The sequence below is a fragment of the Corvus brachyrhynchos genome, unplaced genomic scaffold (assembly GCF_000691975.1).
Source record: "Corvus brachyrhynchos isolate BGI_N302 unplaced genomic scaffold, ASM69197v1 scaffold5, whole genome shotgun sequence".
NCBI classification, from domain to species: domain Eukaryota; kingdom Metazoa; phylum Chordata; class Aves; order Passeriformes; family Corvidae; genus Corvus; species Corvus brachyrhynchos.
In genome coordinates this window covers 7,890,208-7,913,895 of record NW_008238321.1, presented here as the reverse complement: position 1 = coordinate 7,913,895, position 23,688 = coordinate 7,890,208, and the positions used below count along the sequence as shown (strand labels likewise).

General features: G+C 45.9%; 1 protein-coding gene across 1 annotated transcript in view; it reads left to right on the top strand.

Moving 5' to 3' along the window:
• SDK1 (sidekick cell adhesion molecule 1) overlaps positions 1 to 23,688 on the top strand; it is a 388,322-nt gene that overhangs the window by 343,305 nt on the left and 21,329 nt on the right. The window contains 5 exon segments of the mRNA XM_017734101.1: positions 11,460 to 11,575; positions 13,248 to 13,434; positions 14,168 to 14,305; positions 17,364 to 17,525; positions 18,582 to 18,707. Coding sequence (XP_017589590.1) covers positions 11,460 to 11,575; positions 13,248 to 13,434; positions 14,168 to 14,305; positions 17,364 to 17,525; positions 18,582 to 18,707 — 729 coding nt within the window.

The following is a 23,688-nucleotide window of genomic DNA, read 5'->3' as shown; positions in this document are numbered from 1 at the left end:
ATTCATCCCAGCCCAAAACGCAGCTGCTACCAGAGGTGCTGTTCTGCTCCACTGAAATTAAGACTCTGTTAGAGCAGCCACTTTATCAAGAGCATTATTCTACCAGGTTGCTGTCACTACCTGATTATGTGGGGGGCTCTGGAGTTTGGGAGACTCCACTACCTGCATTTTAATTAAACAGAAATCACAGGTTTGGGCCAGATGTGCTTCACCTAATTTGGGAAGGTGAATAAAGTAAAATATGGCAGTACAAATCCTGTGCTAACAAGCCTGCAGCCTTCAGTGCTTCTCCCATATACTGCAAAGCTGTTTTGGATGAAAAGTAAAGGAATTCATCACTTCTTCCAGCATCTGTTGCTGGAGTAGAGAGTGTGTGTGATGAGGAGGTGGCACAAGGGGTGAAGTGCTCCGAGAGACATCAGCCTTTAAACAGGTTGTAAATCCATTTGTGTGAAGAGGGGAGTGATGTGTGTCATTATAACTGATGGTGACATTGGTGACCTTCAGAATTCACAAGAACTGATGAGGCTGGGTTGTTGTTGTTGTTCTTTTTAATGATGATCTCTGAGAGCTGGTTCCATAGTGGGAAAGGCAAGGAGTAAAAAGAGCTGGGAGACAAATCCCTTTCTTTAGAAGTCCTCCATTGAAATGCCACTTTGGTTGTACCATCATCTTTCAGAGAAGATTACTTGGCCCTCTCATGTTCTTCCAAGTGAAACTGTAGCTTGGAAAAGAGCAGAAATGGGACAGAGTGATGACTGTCTCTGACCTTTGTCTTCAACACCTGAATCTACCTCTTTGTGCAAAGCCAGCAGACACCAAAGCAAATTTCTTCCTGTTATCTGCAATTATTTTCATCTGCCCTCCTGCCTGCAGCTCCACAGGTGGTCCTGGACTTCACAAACTTTATTTTATTCACCTGTAGCTGACACAGGGAGGGAAGATCTGCTCTGCCAGTAATGTCAGGGGAAGCACTTGGAGCTGCCTGCCCATCTCCAGCATTTTAGAGGCCAGAAACAGAAACCACCTGGAAAGCTCCAAGACTAAAAATAGTGAAACAGGTTTGGGACAGAAAAGGCTACATTGAGAGAGCAAGCCACGATAAGGACAAAGAAGCCTTGTAAGGAAGCAAAGACTGAACTCCACGTACTTCACTCCCCCTTAGAAACTGCTTCCAGCACAGAGCTCTTGTCCCTTCTTACCTGGTTATCTGTGCTGGGGCTATGTCCCTTTGTCTCCGTGCTGAAAGCAGGGAAGGTTGGCAGGACAAGGCTTCTTTGCCCTTGGGTGCTTTAATCTCTTTCTTCAGGCCTCACTCATTTCTGTGTTCACTCCAGATTCCCCCCATGGAGTCACCTCCCCACCGTAGGTCGCTTTCTGGAGAAGGAGGTCCCTCAGCGCTGCCTGGGGCCCCCCTTTCTCTTACAGCACAGCAGCCTTATCTCCTCCCCTGCCCCAAACACAGCGGAGGAGATGCTGTGTGGAGTCCCCTGTGCCCCCTTGGTAACAGCCTGCGAGAGGAATGACAACATTCCAGCACACTGGAGCTGGCAGCCTCCATCCTGCCGTGGCCCCGTGGCTGTTTTCTCCTATCTGCGTGGGACACGTGGGCTGGCTGTGCCTGTGCAGATACAGAGCACGTTGCTGCTGGCACAGCTGCAAGAGCTGGGTGGGCAGTGCCATCCCAGATGCCACTGGAGGAGGGAAGAGAAGGATTATCATGGCCATTTCACATTGCAGTAGTCTAAAACCTGTCAGCCTAGGGGAGAGTATCTTCTCTCGAGAAACAAAAGGGGATGGAGGGAAGTTATTGGGAAATAGAATGGTAAATAAATTACTGGTTTCATTTGCTCAAACTTTAAACAAAGGGCAACTTTGGCACTTTAAAATCACCGAGCCTTTGAATTAATAGGGTATTTGCTTTTTAATTGCTGATGCCTCTGGACCATCAGTAAAAGGCTACTTTTGGGGGATGGCAGGGTGTTTGAAACTGGTTGTCTTTTTTCTCTCCCCTTTAAAGAACCTGCAGAGCTGTTCCAATGTCATGCTCAGTTCAGGACAAGCTTCACCCTGGAGTTCTGGGAATGCCTTGCTCCAGGAGTGACACTGGGTTGCCATCCTGTCCCCAGTGTCTTTCTCTTCAAGGAAGGAGAAGGTCTCCTCTGAGCTTGGAGTTAAAGATGCAAGCCATGTTCTCCAACAACGTGCTAAAAGACAGAGTAAGTCAGAGCAGAGCAAGAAAGGCAAGCTGTAGGAAGATGGAGAGAAAAAGAAGTGGTGAGACATTTTCTGTTTGGATTGGGCAAGTAAGATCTTTCCAGCTTTTCTTGGAAACCAATACGCCTGTATCCCAACAGCATCCCATTTCTGAGAGCAGGATTGGCCACTCAGCACATCCCATCAGTGTTTCTTGGTGGATTTTAAGCTTCTCCAGGTTCACTCTGTGTTCTGGGGCTCCACTAAGGGCTTGTCTGCAGCAAGTCCAATTTGGATTTGTTGTTCCCATCAATGCAGCTCCACTGGAGGTAACAGGAGTGTTGATAGCACTTGGCTGTGGGATCTAATCCTGCAGGGCTGTGGCAGGACAGTAAAAAATAACAAACTAAAGTGGGCCCACATAGAGCATTAGTCACTGCTTGTGTGCTACTGGTATTGCTGCAATGCTGGGGAGTTATGGAAATGAATTTTCTCTATAAGCCTTGGCTCCCTTTCCTACTCAAACTGGCTATTTCTTAAGGGTAATTTTATATTCTTAATCTGTTTACAGATGATGTGAAGGTTTGCTAATTAGACTTCCAGATCTGGTATCTTAGCTCAGTGGCTGCTCTTCCAATGGCAAGGCAGAAAGTAACCGTGCCAGTGTGAGTCTGTGGAAGAAGTGTCCTTAATGTCAACATGTCAAAAAGACATCCCTGCAGCTCTCTGGAGACTGAAATCTAATGTCAAGACAGAAGGAAGCAAAGTCTGAGAGTCGTAGTGCTGTCAAAGCAAGTTATTCTACCATATAGGAGAAGGAATTTTAAGCGAATGCACTGGAAAGCAGTGTCCAGATTGAGACATAGATTTGATGGGCTTATTTGACATCTTTAATTCTCCACTGACAGTCCAGAAGCTCCCTAAAATGATTTGCAATGTTTTCATGCTGCAAGTAAAAGCTGAACGCGCGCCTCATTAACAGCTCATTAAGTTGTTAATATTGGTCATCAGCAGCCTTTGGTACAGCACAATGCTTTATGCAGTGCGGCAGCTCCTGCTTAGCTCGGGTCTAATTGCCTCTTTTTATCACGTCTCAATGTAGGAAAGATGTTTCTGTCCAAGCAAAAATATCCGCGGTTTTGATGCTCTGCCCCGGCTCGTCCCTGGCTGTGGCTGGGCTGTGCTTGCCGGGCAGCGTTTTGCTCTGATGATGAACTCACAACCCCAACCATTTGATGCTGATTTTCTGGTGCTGACTGTAGCCCGAGACGGGCAGACTCCCGTGCCCAAATTCATCATGAGGGCTCGTGGCTTTGTGCTGCAGTTGGTGGGAGGGGAAGGACAAATGAGCTGTTCTGCTGCAGTGTTCTATGGCCTGTGAAGAGCTGAGAGCAGGGACATCCCTGCACAGAGCAGAGGGCGGAGGGAGGAGAAGCCTGATCGTGTATGCAAAGCTTTACTGGACTGCCAGCACAGCTACTCCATTAAAAGCAGAGGAATTAACCTTCCTTTCAAAAAACACGAGCTATCAGTAGTAAAGTCAAATGAACCAGAAATTGCCCTGGTAAAGAAGTGGGGAAGCCCCTGGCTGATAACCCCTATTCCAGCAGCCACAGGCTGGAGCTGGAGTGCTTCTGACTAAAGGGCTCTATTTGCAGCCAAATTTCTATTTTGCATAATTGTGCAGTCCTGCTCTGCTTGTTTGCAGTCATCCTGGGATATGTGAGCAAAATTTGTGCTGTAAGTATTTTCATATGGGTCTCAACTCCTGTGGCTTTGCCTCCTCTGTACAGCTTTGCTGTGAAGCCAGCTGTGGAGAAACACAGTTGGTTTTCTTCTCTGACATCTGTTTGCTGTATCTGTCATCAATCACAGAACTGGAGGCTTTTCAGGTTGCCCGTTGTAGACTTGAAACAAAAAAAAGTTGCCTTTTTTTCTTATGAAAGTATGAATTAGCAATAGTCTAAAATATTTTGGCCACAGCGGTCCAGACACTGAGATGATATGGGGGTGTAAAACCACAGTGATGATCTCAGGGATGAAAAATAAAGAAAGGAAGAGAAAACTCTCACTGAGAGTCAAGAAAATTTAAATTTAATCTCTCTCTCCCCAGGAGTGCAAGAACACAGTCTTCTGGGGGCTCCCTGGGGTTCCCTGACAGTTGCAATCTGTAAATCCTAAATTAATCCCTCGTGGGGGCCAGCTACCCAAACTGGCATTAAAGCCACAGCAAAAGGTTATTCTGGGGATAGATCCCACCTGTGCCCTTTGACTTTTTTCTGGTACAGCTTTTGACATTTGGTAGATGGCAAACCCAGTGGAGATTATTTGATGCACTCTCTTGGCTGCAGTGGAGCAGGAGGAGTTGCTGGTGCTGATTACACTTTAGTAGGTGCTGCCATTGCTGTTGGTGGATGTGAATGGGTGATTTTGTCAGCTGCCATGAACTTGTGGTATTATGATATTCAAATGTGGCATTAACAAATTATAAGAAGTGGAGCATGACTATAAATAGAGGAGGAGGAATTTTGGGTCCTGGAGAGTGTGGGGGAATAATCCGAAATCAGTAATTTTGTTCTCTAATGGGTAGACTTGTAAGAGAATGCAGGGCAGTGCTTTCCTACCCTGTACTGCTCCCACTGCACACGAGAAAGGATCAGACCAGTGCATCAAACACGCAGCAGCTCTTCAGCATCCCTTGAACAACCTTCAGCACCTCCTGGGGGCGAATTCTGCGCTCATCAGAGCTGGCACTGCTCTCCTTACACAACTGGGTCTGCTCTTCGACAGAGAAAACCCCAATGTGCATGGATGTAAGGGAGAGGGGGCTTCAGGAGCTATCCCTAATTTGCATGGATGTAAGAGAGAGGGGATTTTAGCTTGCAGGTTTGTGCCTGTGTGTTTGTTTGTGCATACCTAATGCTGTCAGGCTCTTGCTGTTCCTGCTCATGGCCCATCTCTGCTGACTGATGGGCTGCCTGCCTGTGTGTGATCATATCCTTGTTGACATGAAAGAAATAGAGGGAAAAGCTCATTTTATTATTCCCCCCTTCTTGTTTTAACCACCTGTACGTCCTTTGCAGAGGCAGTCTGACAGTTCTGTGAGGGCTTTACTTTTGGGCCGGGGCTCTCTCACTCCCTTGATGGATAATCTCAGTATGCAATCTGATAGCCTGTTCCAGGGTTGTGTTTGCTGAGTAGAACTGTGGAATTCAGCAAAAGAAAAGTGTGTAGTTTTTGTTTGCAGGCTCTTTCACACACTGCTCTGAGAGGTTTGCCATGGTTGCAATCACAGTAACCCCTGCATCACCCAGACCACGTCTGCCCCGTGAAATTCCCAGACTGCACACGGCTCACGCACGTGGGAAATCCAAACCCACTTTAAAAGAGTAGGGACCACAGCAACAGCGTTTTCACCACCACCAGAAGAGATGGTGAGGAACAGGATGAAAATGCCTCCTCAGTTCAAAAACAGCACTGGCAGGTAACCCCCTAACTTTATGTCCATGGAAAGATACTTCATTTCTAGTCCTTGTTTCATTTCAGTTTGCAGGAATTCAGTTTGCAGGAATGTCATCTCTCCCTCCTTCCTCCCTCCACCCCCACCTCCCTCCTGTGTCTCTGCAGGTGCTGATGATACCTGTGCCAACGTTGGGAAGGTTCCCAGTGCTAAGCAAAGAAGCTGGGGATGTTACATTTGGGGATCATTTGCAGCTGCTTTAATTTATGTTTCTTCATGACTTTAATACCCTTTAAAAATTTGATGTGGCAAAACACAGCTAGTGTGCTAAATATGGTATACAGAGAGAGCCAAGTGTTTGCCTACCCAGATTAGATGGCACAGAGTAAAACAATTGCAGGTGTTCCAGACTCCCAAAGTCCTCATCCTGACAGCTGTTCTTTTTCTTCTCTTCACCTTTTCTTCTCCACTAAAATAGGTTTCTATATTTTGTCTTTCTATTCTACGTCTTTCTATTTTTGCATTTTTGCTCTCTCATCTTCAGCGTTCACGAAGGTGAGAGAGATTTTTAAGTTCTTATTGTGTTCACTTCCATTGGTACGAGAGGAAATGTTTCAATTTCTCTTACATTGATCTATGCAACCGTGTAAATCAACACATACATCAACAACCCTTGAAAAAGGGGTATTTCCTGAGACCCATTTTGTGTCTCAGGGTGTCGCAAGCCTGACAAAGTTAATACCTGGCAGAGCACTGGCTGTTGGTGCCAAATTGCTGTGCCTGAGTAAGAGGGTAGGAGCACTCAGGCCCAGCGTAGCAAATGGAGTGTGTTGGAGGGGTTAAGACCCACATCCCTGGAATGTGGCTCTGCATCTCTCAGTGCCTCTGAAAAACATCTGAGTAACCACAGAAAGTGCAGCCCACGGAAAAAGCACTGACTTCCATCACGAGACAAAGCCCAGCCTAAAACAGCCAGAAATTAGTGGGAAGAGTGTTTTACATTCTAAATATAGCTTGTGCTGCTCTGTCACAGCAGAAAGCAGCTTTGCAGTAGCTGGTTTTGAAGCACAGTTGACTAATTGTTATTGAGCTAATCGGCATCACTCACACAGCATTCCTGGTGGCACCGAGGCTCTGCCGCACGGGGAAGCTCCGATCCTCTCACTGCTCTTCCCCAGACTCTGTAAGAAAATGGCCAATAAACACTGAACATTTTTCTCTCATGCCACTTTTCCTTCATGCAAGGAGTGACTGCAGACATCTGCAGATTCACCTTTTTGGTTATTCCTGGGAGGTACCATCCTCGCATTCCTTCTTTAGGCCCATATTGCAAGAAAACCCCTTGTGCTCCACCTTGCCTGTTCTGCAGATCAGTCTCACTGTTTTATCTGGTGACCTTCTGTTTGTTGGATTGTGTTTGGCTTTATAATCCACTAAACTATTGCTTATCTACACTGTAGCTTGAAGGCAGTGGCTGCAGCTGAAGAAGCAGCAATCTCCATGTCACTGCAGGGATGTAACTTCAATACAGCGAGGATGGTTTAGGTTAGACTATGATCAAAAAGAATAATATGAGAGTTATTTTATGAGTTGTTGTTATATTATAGATATCCCTATTTTGTTTATTTTTATTTTTAAAATATGGGTATTATACAAACCCCTATTTTAAGAGTTGTTAAAGTAGAGAGGTGCTGGCAGAGTTTGTGTGGGAATGACAGCGCGATCTGGAAAGAAGTCAGTGATTGAGATTACATGAACATCTCACCAGCGAGCTGATCCCGGTGTGACACAGGAGGGTGATGTCTGAGCCTTCTCCAAACCCTTTCCAGCCCTATTTTCCATGCCTGTGTGTTCCAGGAATGGGTCTGTAAACTTTGGAGGCTCTAGTGTGCAAGATTTCACCATCAGCACACGCTGAACTGAGTATTGCTGTGCCTTCTCCCTTGTTGTTAATCACTAGGCAGGTAAAATTGCAGCTGATAGTCAGAACATGCTGCAACCACCCCTCCATTGTAATGTGGAGACAGATTAGAGGATTTGAGGGCCTGGAACTGTGTCTTTCTTCTGTGTTTATGCAGCACATTGTGCAATGAGATTCTGGCCTCTAGGTGCTACTAACACCAAAATGCAAACATATTGATTACTAGGGAATAAAGGCAGGCATGTTCTCCAAGTCATGCTTTGAAGAACTGGGGGGAAACACTTGCTAGATAGAAAAGGATCAGAGGTCTTTAAAAACAGAAATTTGCTTGGGATTGTTTGGGATCAAGCTGATGCACAGAAAATCTTCAGTCTCTTTCAGTGCATTTTTCTCCTCATTTTTGGCCTGCATGTTTATTTAAATTGGCGTGCGAGTATCAGGGAATCTTGTCCCAAACTTGTCTGTGAATGTCCTGCCAATAATACTGCCACTGCAGAAACAATTAGAAAACCTGTAGAGGAGAAATCCTCTGCTCCCCAGAAACTGGAGCAGATGTAAGAGCAGTGAGGAATGCTTCACAAAACCAGTTATTAAGTTTGCCCAATGAATCACAAGGATTTGTAGCCTACCTATGCCACAGAGCATCGTGGCGACTGTCACTGGGAAAAGGAATAGTAGTCCCATACTGATGGAAAGCTCTGGGTGCCACACAGCCCAGAGAACAAATATCCCAAGCGAGAAGAGCTGAGGCAAACCTTCTGCAGAGCACGGAGCTCCAGAGCAGGGAGGCCACCGGGGATTTTGAGCACCTTCTCTTTAAAGGTTAGAAGCATTTGCAAGCTCAAATTGCCTGCAGTGTGAGCAGAGCCTGCTCAGTGCAGCTGGGAAATGAGGGCAGTGGTATGTTTAAATGTGGATTTAGATGCGTAACTTTATTTATGGGCTCATTTTGACACTCTCACCACGTTTCTGGATAGATTTGTTGTCTTTACGTGATCCTGCCAGCAGCAGCCCAGCCCGTATTTGTTACTATTTGTTACTAATTACTATACAACCTGCTCAGTCGTTCTCCTTACGTTTTGGCTGAGGGAGAGTTTCAAGGAGACAATCTCAAAGGTAAATTGAAATCAGATAAGAAAAGAAATGTTAACAAATATCTGCATGAGATTCCAAGGCAGGATGCGTGCACAGAATTCGACCTCATGAGTACACAGACGATTTTTTCAGGCAAAGTGAAATGCTTTCCACCTGCCAAGAGCTGTGTTTGGACCCTCGGGGGTCTGTGTCACTCCTGCTATAGTTGATAATGTCACTAACACCTAAAGCAGTGTGAGGTATGCAGCTCTAACCTTGCTTTTTATGTATTTGAGATTTCAACAGCCATGAAAAATTCCGAGCTCAGTAATCTTGAAGTGCATTCCTAGAAGGTAAAAAGCGTTTTGAATTCACCTTTAAAATGCGCTTGCTTTTATTGGCACAGGCTATCCATATATTAAGGGAATGGTTTGGGGTTGCAAACAGGTAGAGTCTTCAGGGATGTGTTTACTTCTTTTTGAAGTATTTCACTTCACCCTTGATGGAACGTGCTGTCGGCGCAGAGCCACATCAAGCATCAGCAGCACTCTTCTGCTGTCCCTCGCTGTCAACAAGAAATCTGTGCTTAGAGGATGAGGGACACCTCAGCCTTTGAAAGTTGAACAGAGGGACAGACTCACAGGGCACAAAACCAAACAATTTGCGTCTCGTGGAGGCTCTGAGGCAGCCAAGAGAAATGTCTTTTTCCACACTTTTTTGTTCATTCCTCCCGTCAAATTTTCTGCCGCTGTGCCAGCGAAAATGCAGCTCCAGCAGCGTGTCAGTGCAGAGTTATCACTGGCAGGTTTTAACCACTGTGTTTCTTAGATGTGCTGCATGAAGGGCTTGAGGAAAAGCAGTGTTTTTCTGGCAGCAGGTTGCACACACCATCTCCTCTGATGGTCGCGTCTCAGAAGCAGCATTTGTTCCAGGCTGGCACATGGCATCCCAAGAAAAATGCTCTTGTAGGTGCTGCTTCAGACCTGGGTGTTGAGAGCACTTTGAAGCTGTCAGCTCAGGACATACAGTGGTGTGACTCCTTAGAAAGGAAATATGCTGCTAAAGCGACCCATTTTCCTCTGTGACTGTACACACTCCTGTTTCCCTGAGCATCTCTTCGTGGCAGATCTCCGGGATGTGTTTTCAGCTTTGCTCTCTGTGATCAGTTTGGCCTCACGCTATGGTTTCTGCTGTGAAAGTCTCAAAATCTTGAGGTTTTTGGTCCCTAACAGAGCTCCCTTGAACTGAGGGCATCCAGCCAAGCAATGAGCACAGAAGGCAGGGCAACAATTAGACAAGTGCATCCTTGTGACCAAGCTGGGTTTTACTGATGGTCACTGTCACCTCATGCATTCACCATCCAGCCAAAAAGGAAACAAAAACCCCACAATAAATAAAGAGTTTTAACCGAGCCCTGGGATAAAGGCTATTTTCAATTTTACCTTTCACGTTTTAATTGTATAGCAATAATTTTGCAATAGAGTTGCCAATGGCAAACATGCAAAAGACATTAACTTTATTTATGTTTTGGATTATTAATGTGGCTGTTAAAATTCCTCCAGTTAGTTTTGATTGAATTGTTTTTTTGTGCGATTCTGTCGTTTAATGGAGCGGTAAATAAGAATTTCTGATAATGAGCCCAAGCATCTGTCACAACAACCTGGCGCTGGTTATTAACATTTCCATTAACGGCAGGGTGGGCAGTGATAATATGGAAACCACACAGTTAGAACAAAATAAATAGTTGGTGTCAGGCTGAGTGGGTGTTAATTACTTTTTTATTTTATAACTCTGGGGGGAGGGAGTATTGGTAGAAAAGTGTGACTTATGAAGGTCATTCTCTCTTAAGAAAGAAGTCTCCAGAGGAACAGGTAACCGGGGCTATCCAGTGCAAGTGGTGAATATTTTATCGCTTCTATTTATGGCCCAGAAAGGGGCAGAGAGAAAAGAGACAACTTTCTCAGGGGGTCTGGCTGAAGGCTGTGGCACCGTGAACACAGAGAAAGGAGAAGCGTAGCCTTTGCCCTGCCTTTCTCTCCCCACTTCTGGAGTTTGACCAGGACACGCTTCGGCACCTTTTCTGTGAACAGAACAGGAGCTGTTTTGTTCAAACCTGCCGGAGGCACAGACAGCAGGTCAGGAGAACAGAGCGTCCTCAGTAGCCGCTGGGGAGGAAAATCCACCTGCACCAAGTTGGATCCTGACAAAGGCAGGGATAGAGTGACCCAGGTGCACTCAAAGATTGGTTTTCTAGCACAGCACAATGCAAAGAAGAAATGCCATCAGGAGCCAAAGAGGGCCTGTGTGTGCATGTGGAGGTGTAATCAAAGTGGAGCTATCAAGTAGCAAACTAAGAGTCACTCCATCATACATAAAATATTGGTGAATTGATTAGCAGCTGACTAGGTTTGGAGGTAATTTTAGGCAGTATTTTGCCCCAAAATCTTGCTGCTGAGTGGGATTTGGGCTGATGGTGGTAGGGGCTGCCTTGCTCACCAGGAACAGTTGATCAGCCACCACCAAAGGTGAGACCCAAACTACCAGGAAACCAAAATTTTCCTTTCTTTTCCAAAGCTGCTGTCAGGATTGGGTTGATTCAGTGTCTAAGCCAGCCTGCGTCCCGAGGCTCAGCTGCTCCTCGCGCCTCTTGTGCCGAGACATCCCAATGACGCAGATACCCCGGGGCTGGCTCGTTGCTGACTTGTGGCATAAACAGAGTCTGCCCTGGGTCCTTCTGCAAATGGAAAACCTGGATATGAGCTAATTCTGCTTGTCACTGTTAATTCTTCTGTCCTTCTTCCTCCCTAGCACCGGCACTGGCCCCACAGAACATCCAAGTCAACTCCCTTTCCGCGAGCCAGCTGGAGCTCACCTGGGACCCCCCTCCTGCCGACAGCCAGAACGGGAACATCCAAGGCTACAAGGCAATCCTCCCATTCCTCCTGTTTCTATTTATCTTGCTTGGCATTGCTATTTACTTGTGAGAGAGCTCTACAGAGTGCAGTCGCCCTCGCCGCATAAGGCAACTTAAAACCGTGCTCAGGCTGCAGTAGGGAACAGCAGCAAGTCCCAAAAGCAAAAGAGAGAGATTGGGAGAGGGGAGGAGAGAAAAGGGGAGAGTGTGTCATTATTTATGGAGAAGGGAGAACATGGGGAAACAGAGCATGCAGATAAGGAAGCAGCTCCGCTTATGCAGGCAACGTATCTGCTCCAAAAAGCAACACAGATACACAAGAGCTGGGGGCAAGAAATGTATTGAAGAAAATTAACTGAGCTTTCCCTCCATCAAATGTTACAAGCCTTTAGGAAGAGCAGAACTTTCTTCCAGCTAGAAGCCTGAGCCAGGTCAAATTTTGGAAGCATTGCTTCGTTTCCTTAACTTTAACTAAATTAAATCAGAGTATTAATTGCATTCGGTTTGCAGGAGGTGAGCACGTTGCAGAGACACGCTGCTCAGCACCTCCAGCATGACAATGGACCCTCAGAGAGTGGGAATGGGCAAGTCTACAAACACTGGAGCTTGGCTTGGGTTCAGTGTCTGGCTCTGCCTCTCTCCATGAATTTAGATCCATAAGTGAAGGAAAGCCAAGCCAATGTGAATAATCTGGCATCCCTTCTTGGCAGTAACAAGCATCCTTATATATCAATCCCTGTCCTTTCCCTTTTGTACGTATATAGATGGTTTCAGCAGCTTGGCTTGGAGAGCCAAGGTGGAGTCTTGCCTTGGCTTGCTCTCTCCACTCTCTGGCTTGCTTTGGCCAGATTTGGTTGTAATGCTCTCGCTGCCAGGCCTGTCCAATAAATAGGGCTGGCACCACCTGCTTGGAAACAAATTCTCCGAAGCCTAATTTTATGGCATCAGGGTAAAAATTATATAATGGAAGAAGGGGGGAAAGCACCTCAAGGAACTTTAGGGAGAATCTTTGTTACCCTCTTCAGGAGGGCATTTTCCTGGGTGTGCTTTGAACACCAGTGGTGTGGCAGTGCTGTTTGTGTGCAATGGGGAGTTATGGACCATCAGGGTGTATCAGGATGCCAGTGCTGACAGGCAGCTTGCATTGAAGGGAGTATTTAAACGGACTTCTCCTCACTGAATTCTGGCAGCTCATACCTGCTGTCATTAGGCCATATTCTTCAAGCTGTGCTCTATTTTTGAGTGATGTACTCAGCTACGTGGTCATTGGACTCAGGGGAATTTGCCAAAGGAAAAGATTTGGCAGGTGCTGAAAAATCTGAGTATCCCAACTAACAGAGGAGTCCAGACAAGATTGCACCATCTTCCTGGACATTTTTAGCTGTAGTCCCCAGATATCTTCTAGGTGTAGGATATACTAAAACATGTGACAGGATGAGAGGAAATGCCCTTGAGTTGCACCAGGGGAGGTTCAGATTAGATATTAGGAAAAATTTCTTCACAGGAAGCACGGTCAGGCATGGGAGCAGGCTGCCCAGGGAGGTGGTAGAATCACCAAGCCTTGAAGTGTTCCAAAGGCGAGTGGATGTGGCACTTGGGAACGTGGGGGTCAATGGTCGGACTCATGATCTTAGAGGGCTCTTCCAACGTTGATAATGCTGGGATTCTTGCTGTCCCAACAGATTTATTATTGGGAGAGCGACACCCTGAATGACACGGAGAAGGTGAAGGTCCTTTTCCTCCCGGAGACAACCGTGCGGCTCAAGAACCTGACGAGCCACACGCGGTACCTGGTCTGCATCTCCGCCTTCAACGCGGCCGGGGACGGCCCCAGGAGCAGCCCTGCCCAGGGCAGGACGCACCAGGCGGGTACGGGACCTTGGCCTGCTCACCTGGGCACGGGCCAAGGGAAATAGGGGCAGGCAGGAGGGCACTGCTCTTTGGATTTACATTGTAGAGGTCTTGAAAGGGGGAAAAAAAGCATAAAACAAGTGGAGTGTGTGGAAAGGGAGTGACACAGCTGAAATGAAAGCGGAGTGGCAGAAGGATCGGTCCCTAAACTAAGCTGGTCCAGAAGGAAACACTGTGGCTGTTTCTGGTTTCTGGTGTCACGCCTGGAAATCAGAAGGAACTCATCTCCAGCGCCTGGAACTTGCCATGACAATCCTGTGAGACAATTAGCATGCTTTTTAGAATTCCTCCCTATTTTTTTTTTTAAAGCTGGATCAGCAGCCTCCCAGTCGGGTTGAGCAGTCCCTGTGCTGGATGTGCTGGGAGTAGTCTGGCACAGGGTGAAGGCAATGCCCTTGGTGGTGGCTGTGAAGAGGAGGTGGCTCCCATAACACCCTTCTGAGGCCCCTTCCATTCCATGCCCTACCTCCTTGTTTGCTGTGGAAGTTCAGTTTTGTAGCTGACTGGCTGTATTTTCAGGACAGGCTGCGTTTCTGACTGATTACAGGACATTTGGATACAACTGACAAATCCCATTCTCAGCTTGTTTCCTTTAGATTTAGGCTGGGCAAATAAAGCAATGTTTTATAATATATATGTATATCAGATTGACTGCTGCTGCTGCAATTCAATCTGTGTGCAATCCTTTCAGCACCCAGTGCTCCCAGCTTCCTGGCCTTCTCTGAAATCACTTGCACTACACTCAACGTATCTTGGGGTGAGCCAGCAGCAGCAAATGGAGTCCTGCAGGGTTATCGAGTCGTCTACGAGCCTCTGGCTCCTGTCCAGGGTAAGAAAGACCTCTGATCATACATATTCATGGAGAAATGACACAATAGTACTGCAGGACCTTTCATCTCTGCCCAATTTCCTACTTGCTCTCTGCCATTTTCTGAGAGAAGCCTGGTGGCAAAGGGTAAATAAAACAATTCCGCTTTTGCCAAAACGCTTCAGCGAGCCATAATATTGTGGGATATAGCTTTTGTCTTGTCTTCTCTCACTTTCTTGCACAAACTATAGTCTGTGTGATTTGAAAAGTCGTTTGACAGCCGTCATTACCTGATCTGGGCAAAGAGGAAGCTCAGCCTGGGAGTGCCTGATTGTCTCCATGGTCTGCCTTTGAAACTGCTGAGTAGGCTCCATCCCAGAATAGTTGGCAGGCACATTTGTGTTGCTTATCACGTCATGTGTCACTTCTGTTATCACAGAGATTGCCCAGGCATCAAATGTGCTGGTCATCACTGGTAGCACCTCTGCTGTTACAGGGGAGGATAACAGGACAGAGACGTGGTTGTGCCTCTTCACACGGAGTTTTCAGGCAGCATTTTTAACCCAGCACTAGATTCCAGTTAAACCACAACAATGTGCTGGCCACAAACGCTTCATTAATTTGCCAGAGCAGCAACGGAGGAGGATTTGGCAGTTTCTCTGAAAACAAATGTAAATTCATTCCAAAGGTGAATTAGAAAAGATGACATAGTTTGTGGATGGACTTACTAATATTTTTATATTGCTGGTAGATTGCCAATAGTTCAATAGGATGTCCAGCTTTGGCAGCGTGACAGCAGGGAGAGTAATTTCAGCCATTGCCAATCCATTTTAAACTCTTTTCCAAAGAAATAAGGATATCAATCACTTGCATTTGCTTCTTCTGTAAGGAATAATGATCTATATTGTCTAAATATCCATGTCTCATGCACTGAGAAAGTTAAACTCAGGATTGAAAACACCAGAATAAAAGCACTGTCAGCCTTTATGGCTGGCAGGTCAGAGCACAAAGAGCTAATACAGGAAGCATTTCTAATTCTGACCAAGAAATATGCACAGGGTATGCAGGAGGTTCAGGCTGGTTGGGCATTTCCTCCCTTTTCTTCATTCCTATGCAATGTTTAAGAATACATTTTTTTCCCCTGAAAATATGGAAGTGTCAGATCATGTTTTCTCTGCACGCATTTGACTTAACATCCTTCAGGACCTTTGTTGTCTTTTCTTCTCTTCTCCACCTCTGCTTGTGCTGCCCCTGACTCCAGCTTGTCTCTCCTTCCCCTCTGGAAGATTTCTGATGGGAGCAGGAAGGTTATGGAGGGCTCTCCCTCAGATGCAAAATTTTTGCCTAAATTTATTTTCCAGTCTTTACCCACCTTTTGCTCTTGTGCCAGCATTTTTCTTTCAGCAAACATACTTATCCTCCTGCCATGGAGAAGAATCCCTTCCTTGATGCCATCATTTTCACAGATTTACAAATATTCTAAGTTGGGAAGAACCCACATGGATTATCAAGTCCAACTCTTAAGTAAATGGCCCATATGGGGATAGAATCCACGTTCCTCCGTGTGAGCACTGCAGTGCAACAACCTACATGGACTGGACCTTCTTCTGCAGCTTTTCTCCTTCATATTTTGACTTTCCACCCATCCTTGATTTTTGGCCGAGCGTCCTCCCATGGTGACACCTTCTGCCTTCCCATTCACAAGCCACCACTTACCTGCCCATTTTTCCAAGCTTTCCAGCAGCGATCGGTTCTTTAGCACAGTCTTATCCCTGTTTGACCTTTTATTGTTTAAGCTTTACACTGTTATGTTTTACACAATAATAGACAACAAAATTGCCCCAGAGCCTTTTTGAACAGTTCTTTTTTTTTTTTTTTTTTTCCTTTTTGGAACATAACTTGAAAATGACAAATGCCTCCTGATTTGTCTCAGAGAAATGAAATAGTTCACCTGTGGAAGGATGGAGCGCTTTTACTGCTTCCTCGTTAGCCAAGGAAAGATTCCCTGAGTTATAGATTGTATCTGGGAGAAAACTTTGAACAGAAATTGCTTGGACATTACTCTTTATTTAAGTGATTAAAACTGAAAGCATCATCTTGATTTGCATAAAATAAGCATCTGGATTGAAAACATCTTCCTTCTGCGTTTTTTGGAAATATAAACTAGCAAGCAGCTCTTTCTAGTGGGAAAAACCTTCTCCTACTTCCTATCTCCTTGGTTTGAAATGTGTCATGTACATCTACAGAACCAAAAAAATGCCAGAAAGACTTTCTAGATTTGAACTTTTTATTCTGTAAAATATTTTATGAATCAAATTCTTTTCATTGACTTACTTTTAGAAAATTTCAGTGAAAAGCAGATTTTTGTTTTCAAACCACTCATTGTCCCTTGGTCCTTTATGCAGCATTGAGAACCTAAAGGTGATACTAGCTGTGAACCTGGGTGAAGGTAGCAACTCTGATTTTAATTGATCCTTGTAAGAAAAGTTCTGAGAGGGAGAAGAGTGAAACACAAGTCACAGCTCCAGCCTTGTTTAAGTTCCCAGTGCTTTGGTTGCATCCCCTGTTGCCGTGACATTTGCAGCCCCAAGGTCCCAGTGAGCTGCACATCCTTCACTCTCCATCCACATGGGGATGGTGGACATGGCAGGAGGAGATGAATGGAACAAACCTGGCCCTTGTTCCTCCTCCAGACCATGTTGCAGGTTATTTGGGGAAGCAACAACAGAGAAATGCTTATTTAGGAAGCAGTGTGGAATGTGTGCTCCTCTTCGTTTACCTCCTCCTTTCTTCCCAGAATAATTAGTGAAGTTACATGGAGTCTCTTGGTAATTTCCCAGTTGTGTTGTAAGGTTTTTTTCCTTGTCAGTACCCACTTATCAAGCTTAAACTCTAATTATACTTATCAGTGCTGAAAATTGCCTATTATCACTACTTAAACTTCTGCTAATTGTAAGAAATACTTTCTTAGCAAACTGTTAGATAATTTTACTTACCATCTAGATGTAATAAGCTCCACTTGATTTCTATTTTTGCATTGAAACTCCCTCTTATTTTTTTATCTGCATGGCTGTTCCAGGGGTGAGCAAGGTGGTGACTGTGGATATTAAAGGGAACTGGCAGCGCTGGCTGAAGGTCCGGGATCTCACCAAGGGCATGACCTATTTATTCCGAGTGCAAGCCCGAACCATTGCCTATGGACCTGAACTGCAAGCCAACATCACAGCCGGGCCAGCAGAAGGTGAGGGGAGCTATAAAAGCAAATCACAAGTCACAAATCACTTCTACCAACACAGGGCACCAGCAGGGAATGGTGCACATAGGGCTTCATATGAATTTCCAAGCCAAGGAGAGGCTGAGTCACGGGACGTGATTCAGTGCATTTCACAACTGCCATGAAAAACATATTTCCTTTTTTTTTCCTGAAAGCTAGAAGTCTAATGTGAATAAACAAAACGCTGTAAATAAATCATAATGCAAACAGGCCAGCCAGGGATTTCAGAGCTGCAGCCTGACAGCGCAGTGCATTATTCTGATTGTACTGCTCTGCAGTGGGAGTCAGAACTGGAGTAGCTGCCGAAACAAGCAGAGGTTCCTGGATGCAAAACCAGAAAGAATTTACAATTCTTCTCTCCTGACACGTTGGCTTATTCAGAGGGAGAGATCTGTGGATTTCCTGCTGCGTCAAGAGCAGCTGCAGGGCAGCGTTCCCCACTTGGTTCAGTGTCTGTACCCAGAGCTGGTTTTCTTATTTGATCAGTGACTTTGATAAACAGATAATCCAACAAGGTAAATGCCCTCCAATGATACCAAACCTGTCAGGTAAGTCACAGAGCATCAGTGCAGTGGCCACAGTTCTAGTTTTCGGTTCTTTCTCATTTCCACAGTCTAACTCTCACACCACACCACAGACAAGTGCAGATCAGGACTCCTTTCTAACATGGCCATGATATCTTCCCAAACAAATGGGAAGTGGATGTCCCCATGACTCTCTCCGTGAACCTCATAGGCTGGTTTCATGCTATCCTGCATAGGGCCCCGAGCTGGACTTTGATGATCCTAGTGGGTCCCTTCCAGCTCAGGATATTCTATGAACCTATGACCTGTAAACCCCATTGATACATAACTGCTCATACTGGAGCTAGTGAACAAATCAGGTCAGTAGCCCACAGAGATGGTTTATGTTGCATATTTGTGGACCAACACTGCAAGATAATTTTTTCCCCTCTCTCAATAGAAGCAATTCATGCTGCAATTTAATGCCACCTTCATTTGCTACTCTCTTTTCACCCCTCAGGGTCTCCTGGCTCCCCTCAGGAAATCCTGGTGACAAAATCTGCTTCTGGGCTCACGCTGCAATGGACTGAGGGAGATTCAGGTGAAAAACCCACAACTGGCTACATTATAGAGGCACGACCCTCAGGTAAGCCCTGGGGAACAAAGGGAGTTTGGTGGCATCAGTTCCCTTCCCTCAGTCCATAATGAAGTGGAGAGGTTTTCTGCCATCCCAGTAAGGTAATGGGATTTTTTTGAGAGAACGTGTTTCCAGCCAGCATTAAGCTGTTACTGGTTTATTATGTGGTTTTGCATATTTTCTCCTCTTTAGGAGTAGTCACAGAAAATTACCCCGACTACTCTGGCTTTCACTGTGCTACATCACTGGAAAATCATCCAACAGATGAACTAATATAGTTAATAATTAAAACTCATTTAAATGCTTACAGCATCTTTCATGCGCAAGGACTAATAAGTATTTGCAAGCTGTATTTTGAGGACCACAGATAGAAATCTGTCTCCTTCTGCAGCAGAGCACAGCAGCTAATTACTGTTTTAATGTTAATAATAGGGCCAGGGCTTCAGCAGCACATACTCATTTCTTCCCCCATTTGTTCTGCAGGGAGGGCGTTGAGGCGGGGGGAAGGAATCCCCCATCACCACAGTTTTTCTTGGTGCTCTCCCAGAGCTCCTTTGCTTCTGGGATTTGCATCTTAGTGAAGCTGTTCTCTGCTTTTTCCAAGTATTTCCCACTTGGCCAAGGTAATTTTAAAAGCCAGTGTGTGCTCCAGCCTGATCGCAGCTTGGTACCCCTTGCAAATTCAAAAAGCATGGATTTCCTAGGAACTAAGTCATTGAGGAAAGCCAGTGAGTGCTGCCAGGCCTCTGTGTAATCTCCCCTGATAACTTCCCTCCACTCTGACAGGGAATGTTGATAACCATTCTCCGGGTACAGTTTTCCAGCTGGTGATACATCTACCCGCTCCTTGTTTCACGTGGGCCGTGTTTGAATGTCACCAAGTCAAAAGCTTTGCTGAAGTCAGGATAGATGATGTCTGCTCTTTCTCCTCTATTGACAAGGTCTGCTACTCTGTCACAGAAGGAAATTAGACATGATTTATACTTGACATAGCCATCTTGGCTGCTGGTTCTTTCTTTCTCACTTCTAGGTGCTTACACACTGCTTGATTATATATTGATTAAATGAATGCTTATCTGTTTGATTATATAGAGGATCCTGTTTCTTGTTTGTGTCTTTACTATAAGGTTGCATTTAAAACCAATGATTTTAATTACATTTAACCAGACCAGTAACAAAATTATCAAGGTCATCACTGAAGATGCAGATTTCCATACCTGCCTCTGACAGAATTTGCTCTGTAGAGAGGCTCTGCTCTGATCCTAAAATTTCTTTCTTATTTCTGTCATTTAACTTGACAACTGTTTTCACAATAAAAGCAAGGGAAATATGTACCTTCTCAAAGCACTGGGGTTTCCCAGAGTGATCAGGTTTGCTTTTAATTAGAGACATGACACTGCTGTGCTTCTGTTTCACCTACATCAGCTTTTTGAGTTCTGTCCTTATTTCTTCAAAAGTAGAAAATACTTTCTTATTTGAACAGCACTGTTAGGTAGCAAGTTAAACCAAACCTATTCATTTAAAATCACTTACCAGCTTACGTTGCCCCCAGACAGGCTTTTTGTGAGTCAGAGTATTTTAGGGGGAAACCTGCAGCCCATGTACAGATTGTTTGCAAGCTTGGAAATCCAGCTCGTGCGAGTGGTGACATTGGAAGCTCATCCACTTGACTCCCCGTTGGATGTGAACCAACATTTCACAGCTCATGGCTAAGGATGTAGGATTTGGGGCCCAGTCTTCTTGAGTAGGAAGAAAATAGTCCCTCTAAGGCAGGTCTGAGCTGCATTAACCCTGGGTCACTTCTGTTGGCCCCACTCCTCTGATCCTGGAAACGCACACAAGAGGTCTTATTCTCCCACTCTTGCAACCTGACTGTTGAGGCATTTAATTCCTCTTCAGATTATTTTAATCCTATTCATGCTGCTGTAGCGAATGAACTAGGCATTAGTATGCTGGATTCTCATCCTTCGTTCTGGTTGCAGCTGTAGGAAGCGTGAAATGTGATCCAGGAGAGGAGACAGACTAATTGGAAGATTTGCTTATTCCACCCAAGCATCGGCTTCCTCTCTGTGCTGCTTTTCTTCCTCATCTCTGCACGGAAGAGTCTGAAATCTGAATTACGAGCTTAACAAAAGCAGGGAACTAATTCCTCCTGTCAGGGCTGGTCATTCAGAGCAACTCCTGTTTTAACATCATTCTAAGAATTTGCTTTTGCATGTTGATTTATATGGGTAGTAGAGTGTGGATTGGAGCAACATTTGTTTTTAAGGAGCTGTTGTTCCAAGAGAAGAGCAGTTGACTTGTGCTCTTCACGTAAATCAAGAAAGGAAAAGATATTTCTCCTTATGAGGTCAAAAAAGGGGCGTTGAGCAGACAGATGAAAAGATTTAGCTTGTTGCCAATATTTAAATGCAATACCACTACCTTAGTGTTTCACATCTCAAGTGTCATCTATTATAGGCCTCATTACCCCAAACGTTAAATGCTGTATCATCTCATTTTCCCTGCTGTCGTTCCCTGCCAAGACGCTTCCATCAGAGTAGGAGGATGGCTTTCTGTCAGAAATGGCAAACCCTACTCCCTTTTGTCACTTCCCCTCGAATTTTTTGGAGCCCTGCTGTGTCTCCCAGGGCTCCGCTGCCCTGCTGGGTTTAGCAATGGTGGCAGCAGGCAGCTGAGACTGCTCATTTGATTTCCCTGTTTCTCTGCTGGGTTTATGGAAGGTGACCAGGCTCACTACCTCCTCTGCATTTTGAGTACACTCACAGGGATGAAGCAGGCAAACCAATACTTTTTCCAGAGTGATCTGTGCTAGAGGAAGACATTACAGAAACAGGAGAGTTTTTCTTTTCCTTCAACTTCTCTGTCCTTGGAGAAATGGATTCCAGTTTAGCTCCTTGTGCATTACAAGAAATGCAATTAAGCAGGCTCTGTTTCTGCCACTGTAAGTGTTCCCCAGACATCAGCTGGGCTGGCTGAGGAATGGGGAATAGATTGTGCCCTCAGCTTTTACATACAGAGCAAAAGACAAATGGCACAGCAACATTAAGGTTCCAGTGCTGCTGGGAGGAACGGAGAAGCTGTCTTTACCTTTCCCAGCTCCAGGTCACATCCAAAGGTTCCTCTCACTGTGCTTTACTGGTGGGCACGTGGCCCGTACATTCCCAGCAGTCTCACACAGAGCTGCCTTCCCAGTGACCCCCGTCTGCAAGGGAGGTGTTTGTGTAACACCCTGGGTATCCACATGCCAGAAGTGGACCTGGATATGGAGCTGCCCCATGAGACCTCCATCCATGGATGGGCTTGTGCAGAGCAGCCATGTTGGTGTTGGGTCGATCTGCCTCACAGAATCATTTAGATTGCAAAAGACCCCTAAGGTCCAGCTGTAAACCTGACACTTCCACGTCCACCACTAAACCACATCCATAAGTGCCATATCTTCCTAGCTTCTGTCACCTCAGAAAGAGCCTCCCTGACCCAGGACAAGTAGAGGGAGATTTCCTTTTCTGCTTCCTCTCCCCACTATGATTTTGGACTTTGTGTGCTTTTCCCAAACAAGGGATGATGTCAGGTATCTGGAAGAGAATTGCACCTTAATGGAACGGTCTGGATTGGAAGGGACCTTAAAGATCAGCCACTTTCAACCCCCTGCCATGGGCAGGGACACCTTCCACTACCCCCGGTTGCTCCATTTTTTTTGTTGGCCCCTCTGGGGGGGGGGGCAGCCACAGCTTCTGTGGGCAACCTGTGCCAGGGCCTCACCACCCTCACAGGCAGGAATTTCTCCCTGATATCCCATCTAACCCTGCCCTCTGGCAGTTTGAAGCCATTCCCCTTTGTCCTGTCACTCCATGCCCTTGTAAAAAGTCCCTCTCCAGCTTTCAAGCTGATGCGTTCCATGAAGGCAACAGACACTTTGGGAAAGAACCCATCTTCTTGGAGCAGGAATTGTCTACCTCATAAATGCTGGGTTTTGCCTCCCACGCCCCGAGGGCAGCTCTCACTTCAGTTTCCTTTCTGGTGTCTTGAGTAGTGTTTTTCTGTTTTCTTCCTTTTCTATTTATTTTTAACCAAATGAGGGAGTGCAGTGTCAAACATGGACACGAACCAGCAGAAGTCAGTAAATTCAAAGTGAAGGGTGCAGCTGCATCCCCGGCATCTGCCATGGGGTCTTTTTTGCTTCTGCTGGCAAGCAACACACCAGGGCTGACAGTTTGTCAGCCTTCACTTCCCATTCTTGTCCTTCCACTCCTTTGCATGATAATCCAGCCCTTTGCCTCTGACAAACACAGCCATGTTTTAATTGTGTCCTCTGTAGGAGGAACACCAGTGGCGTTCAGCCGGGCCTTAACTCTCAGCAGCTTCTCCCCTCATAAACCTTCTAATGTGTAATTAGGAGGGAGCTTTATGACCCAGCTCTCCTGCTCCAAGAGGGGACGGCTCGTGTTTAAAACCCAAATAACTGACAGCTCTCCATGTCCTGGGTTGTCAGTGGCTGGATTTAGCAGAGCTGGGAGCCTCCCTTGCTGAGTGACAGCTTTATTTGGCATGGAGACCCTGATTAATGGCCTGTGACGCCGGGCTGGCCCACGGGGCCACGGTTGGCAGAGCAGCTCCTCTCCAACATGGGCTGAACACGGCGTTAGGGCAGAGGTGGTTTCACCGTCCCCCATCACGGAGATCCTCTCCCCGTGCCTGAACCTCAAGCTCAGATGGGACAGAGGCATCAAGGCTGGGAGGTGAAGAGCAAATCTCCCATCAGCAGGACTAAGGATGGGGCAGGGCTGAGGAAACCTGGACAGAAACAAGGAGCAAACAAAAATTTCTCTTTTTTGAGGAGCACTCACTTTTCCATCACACGTTTAAGAGGCTGAGTGCCCAGCAAAAGGCAGTGGGGAATGAAAACAGGGATGGATGTTACTGAAAAAAAGCAGCAAGGGCAGCCTCCCTCGGGATGTCCCTCTGAGCCCTGCACCTGATGGGTGCTGCA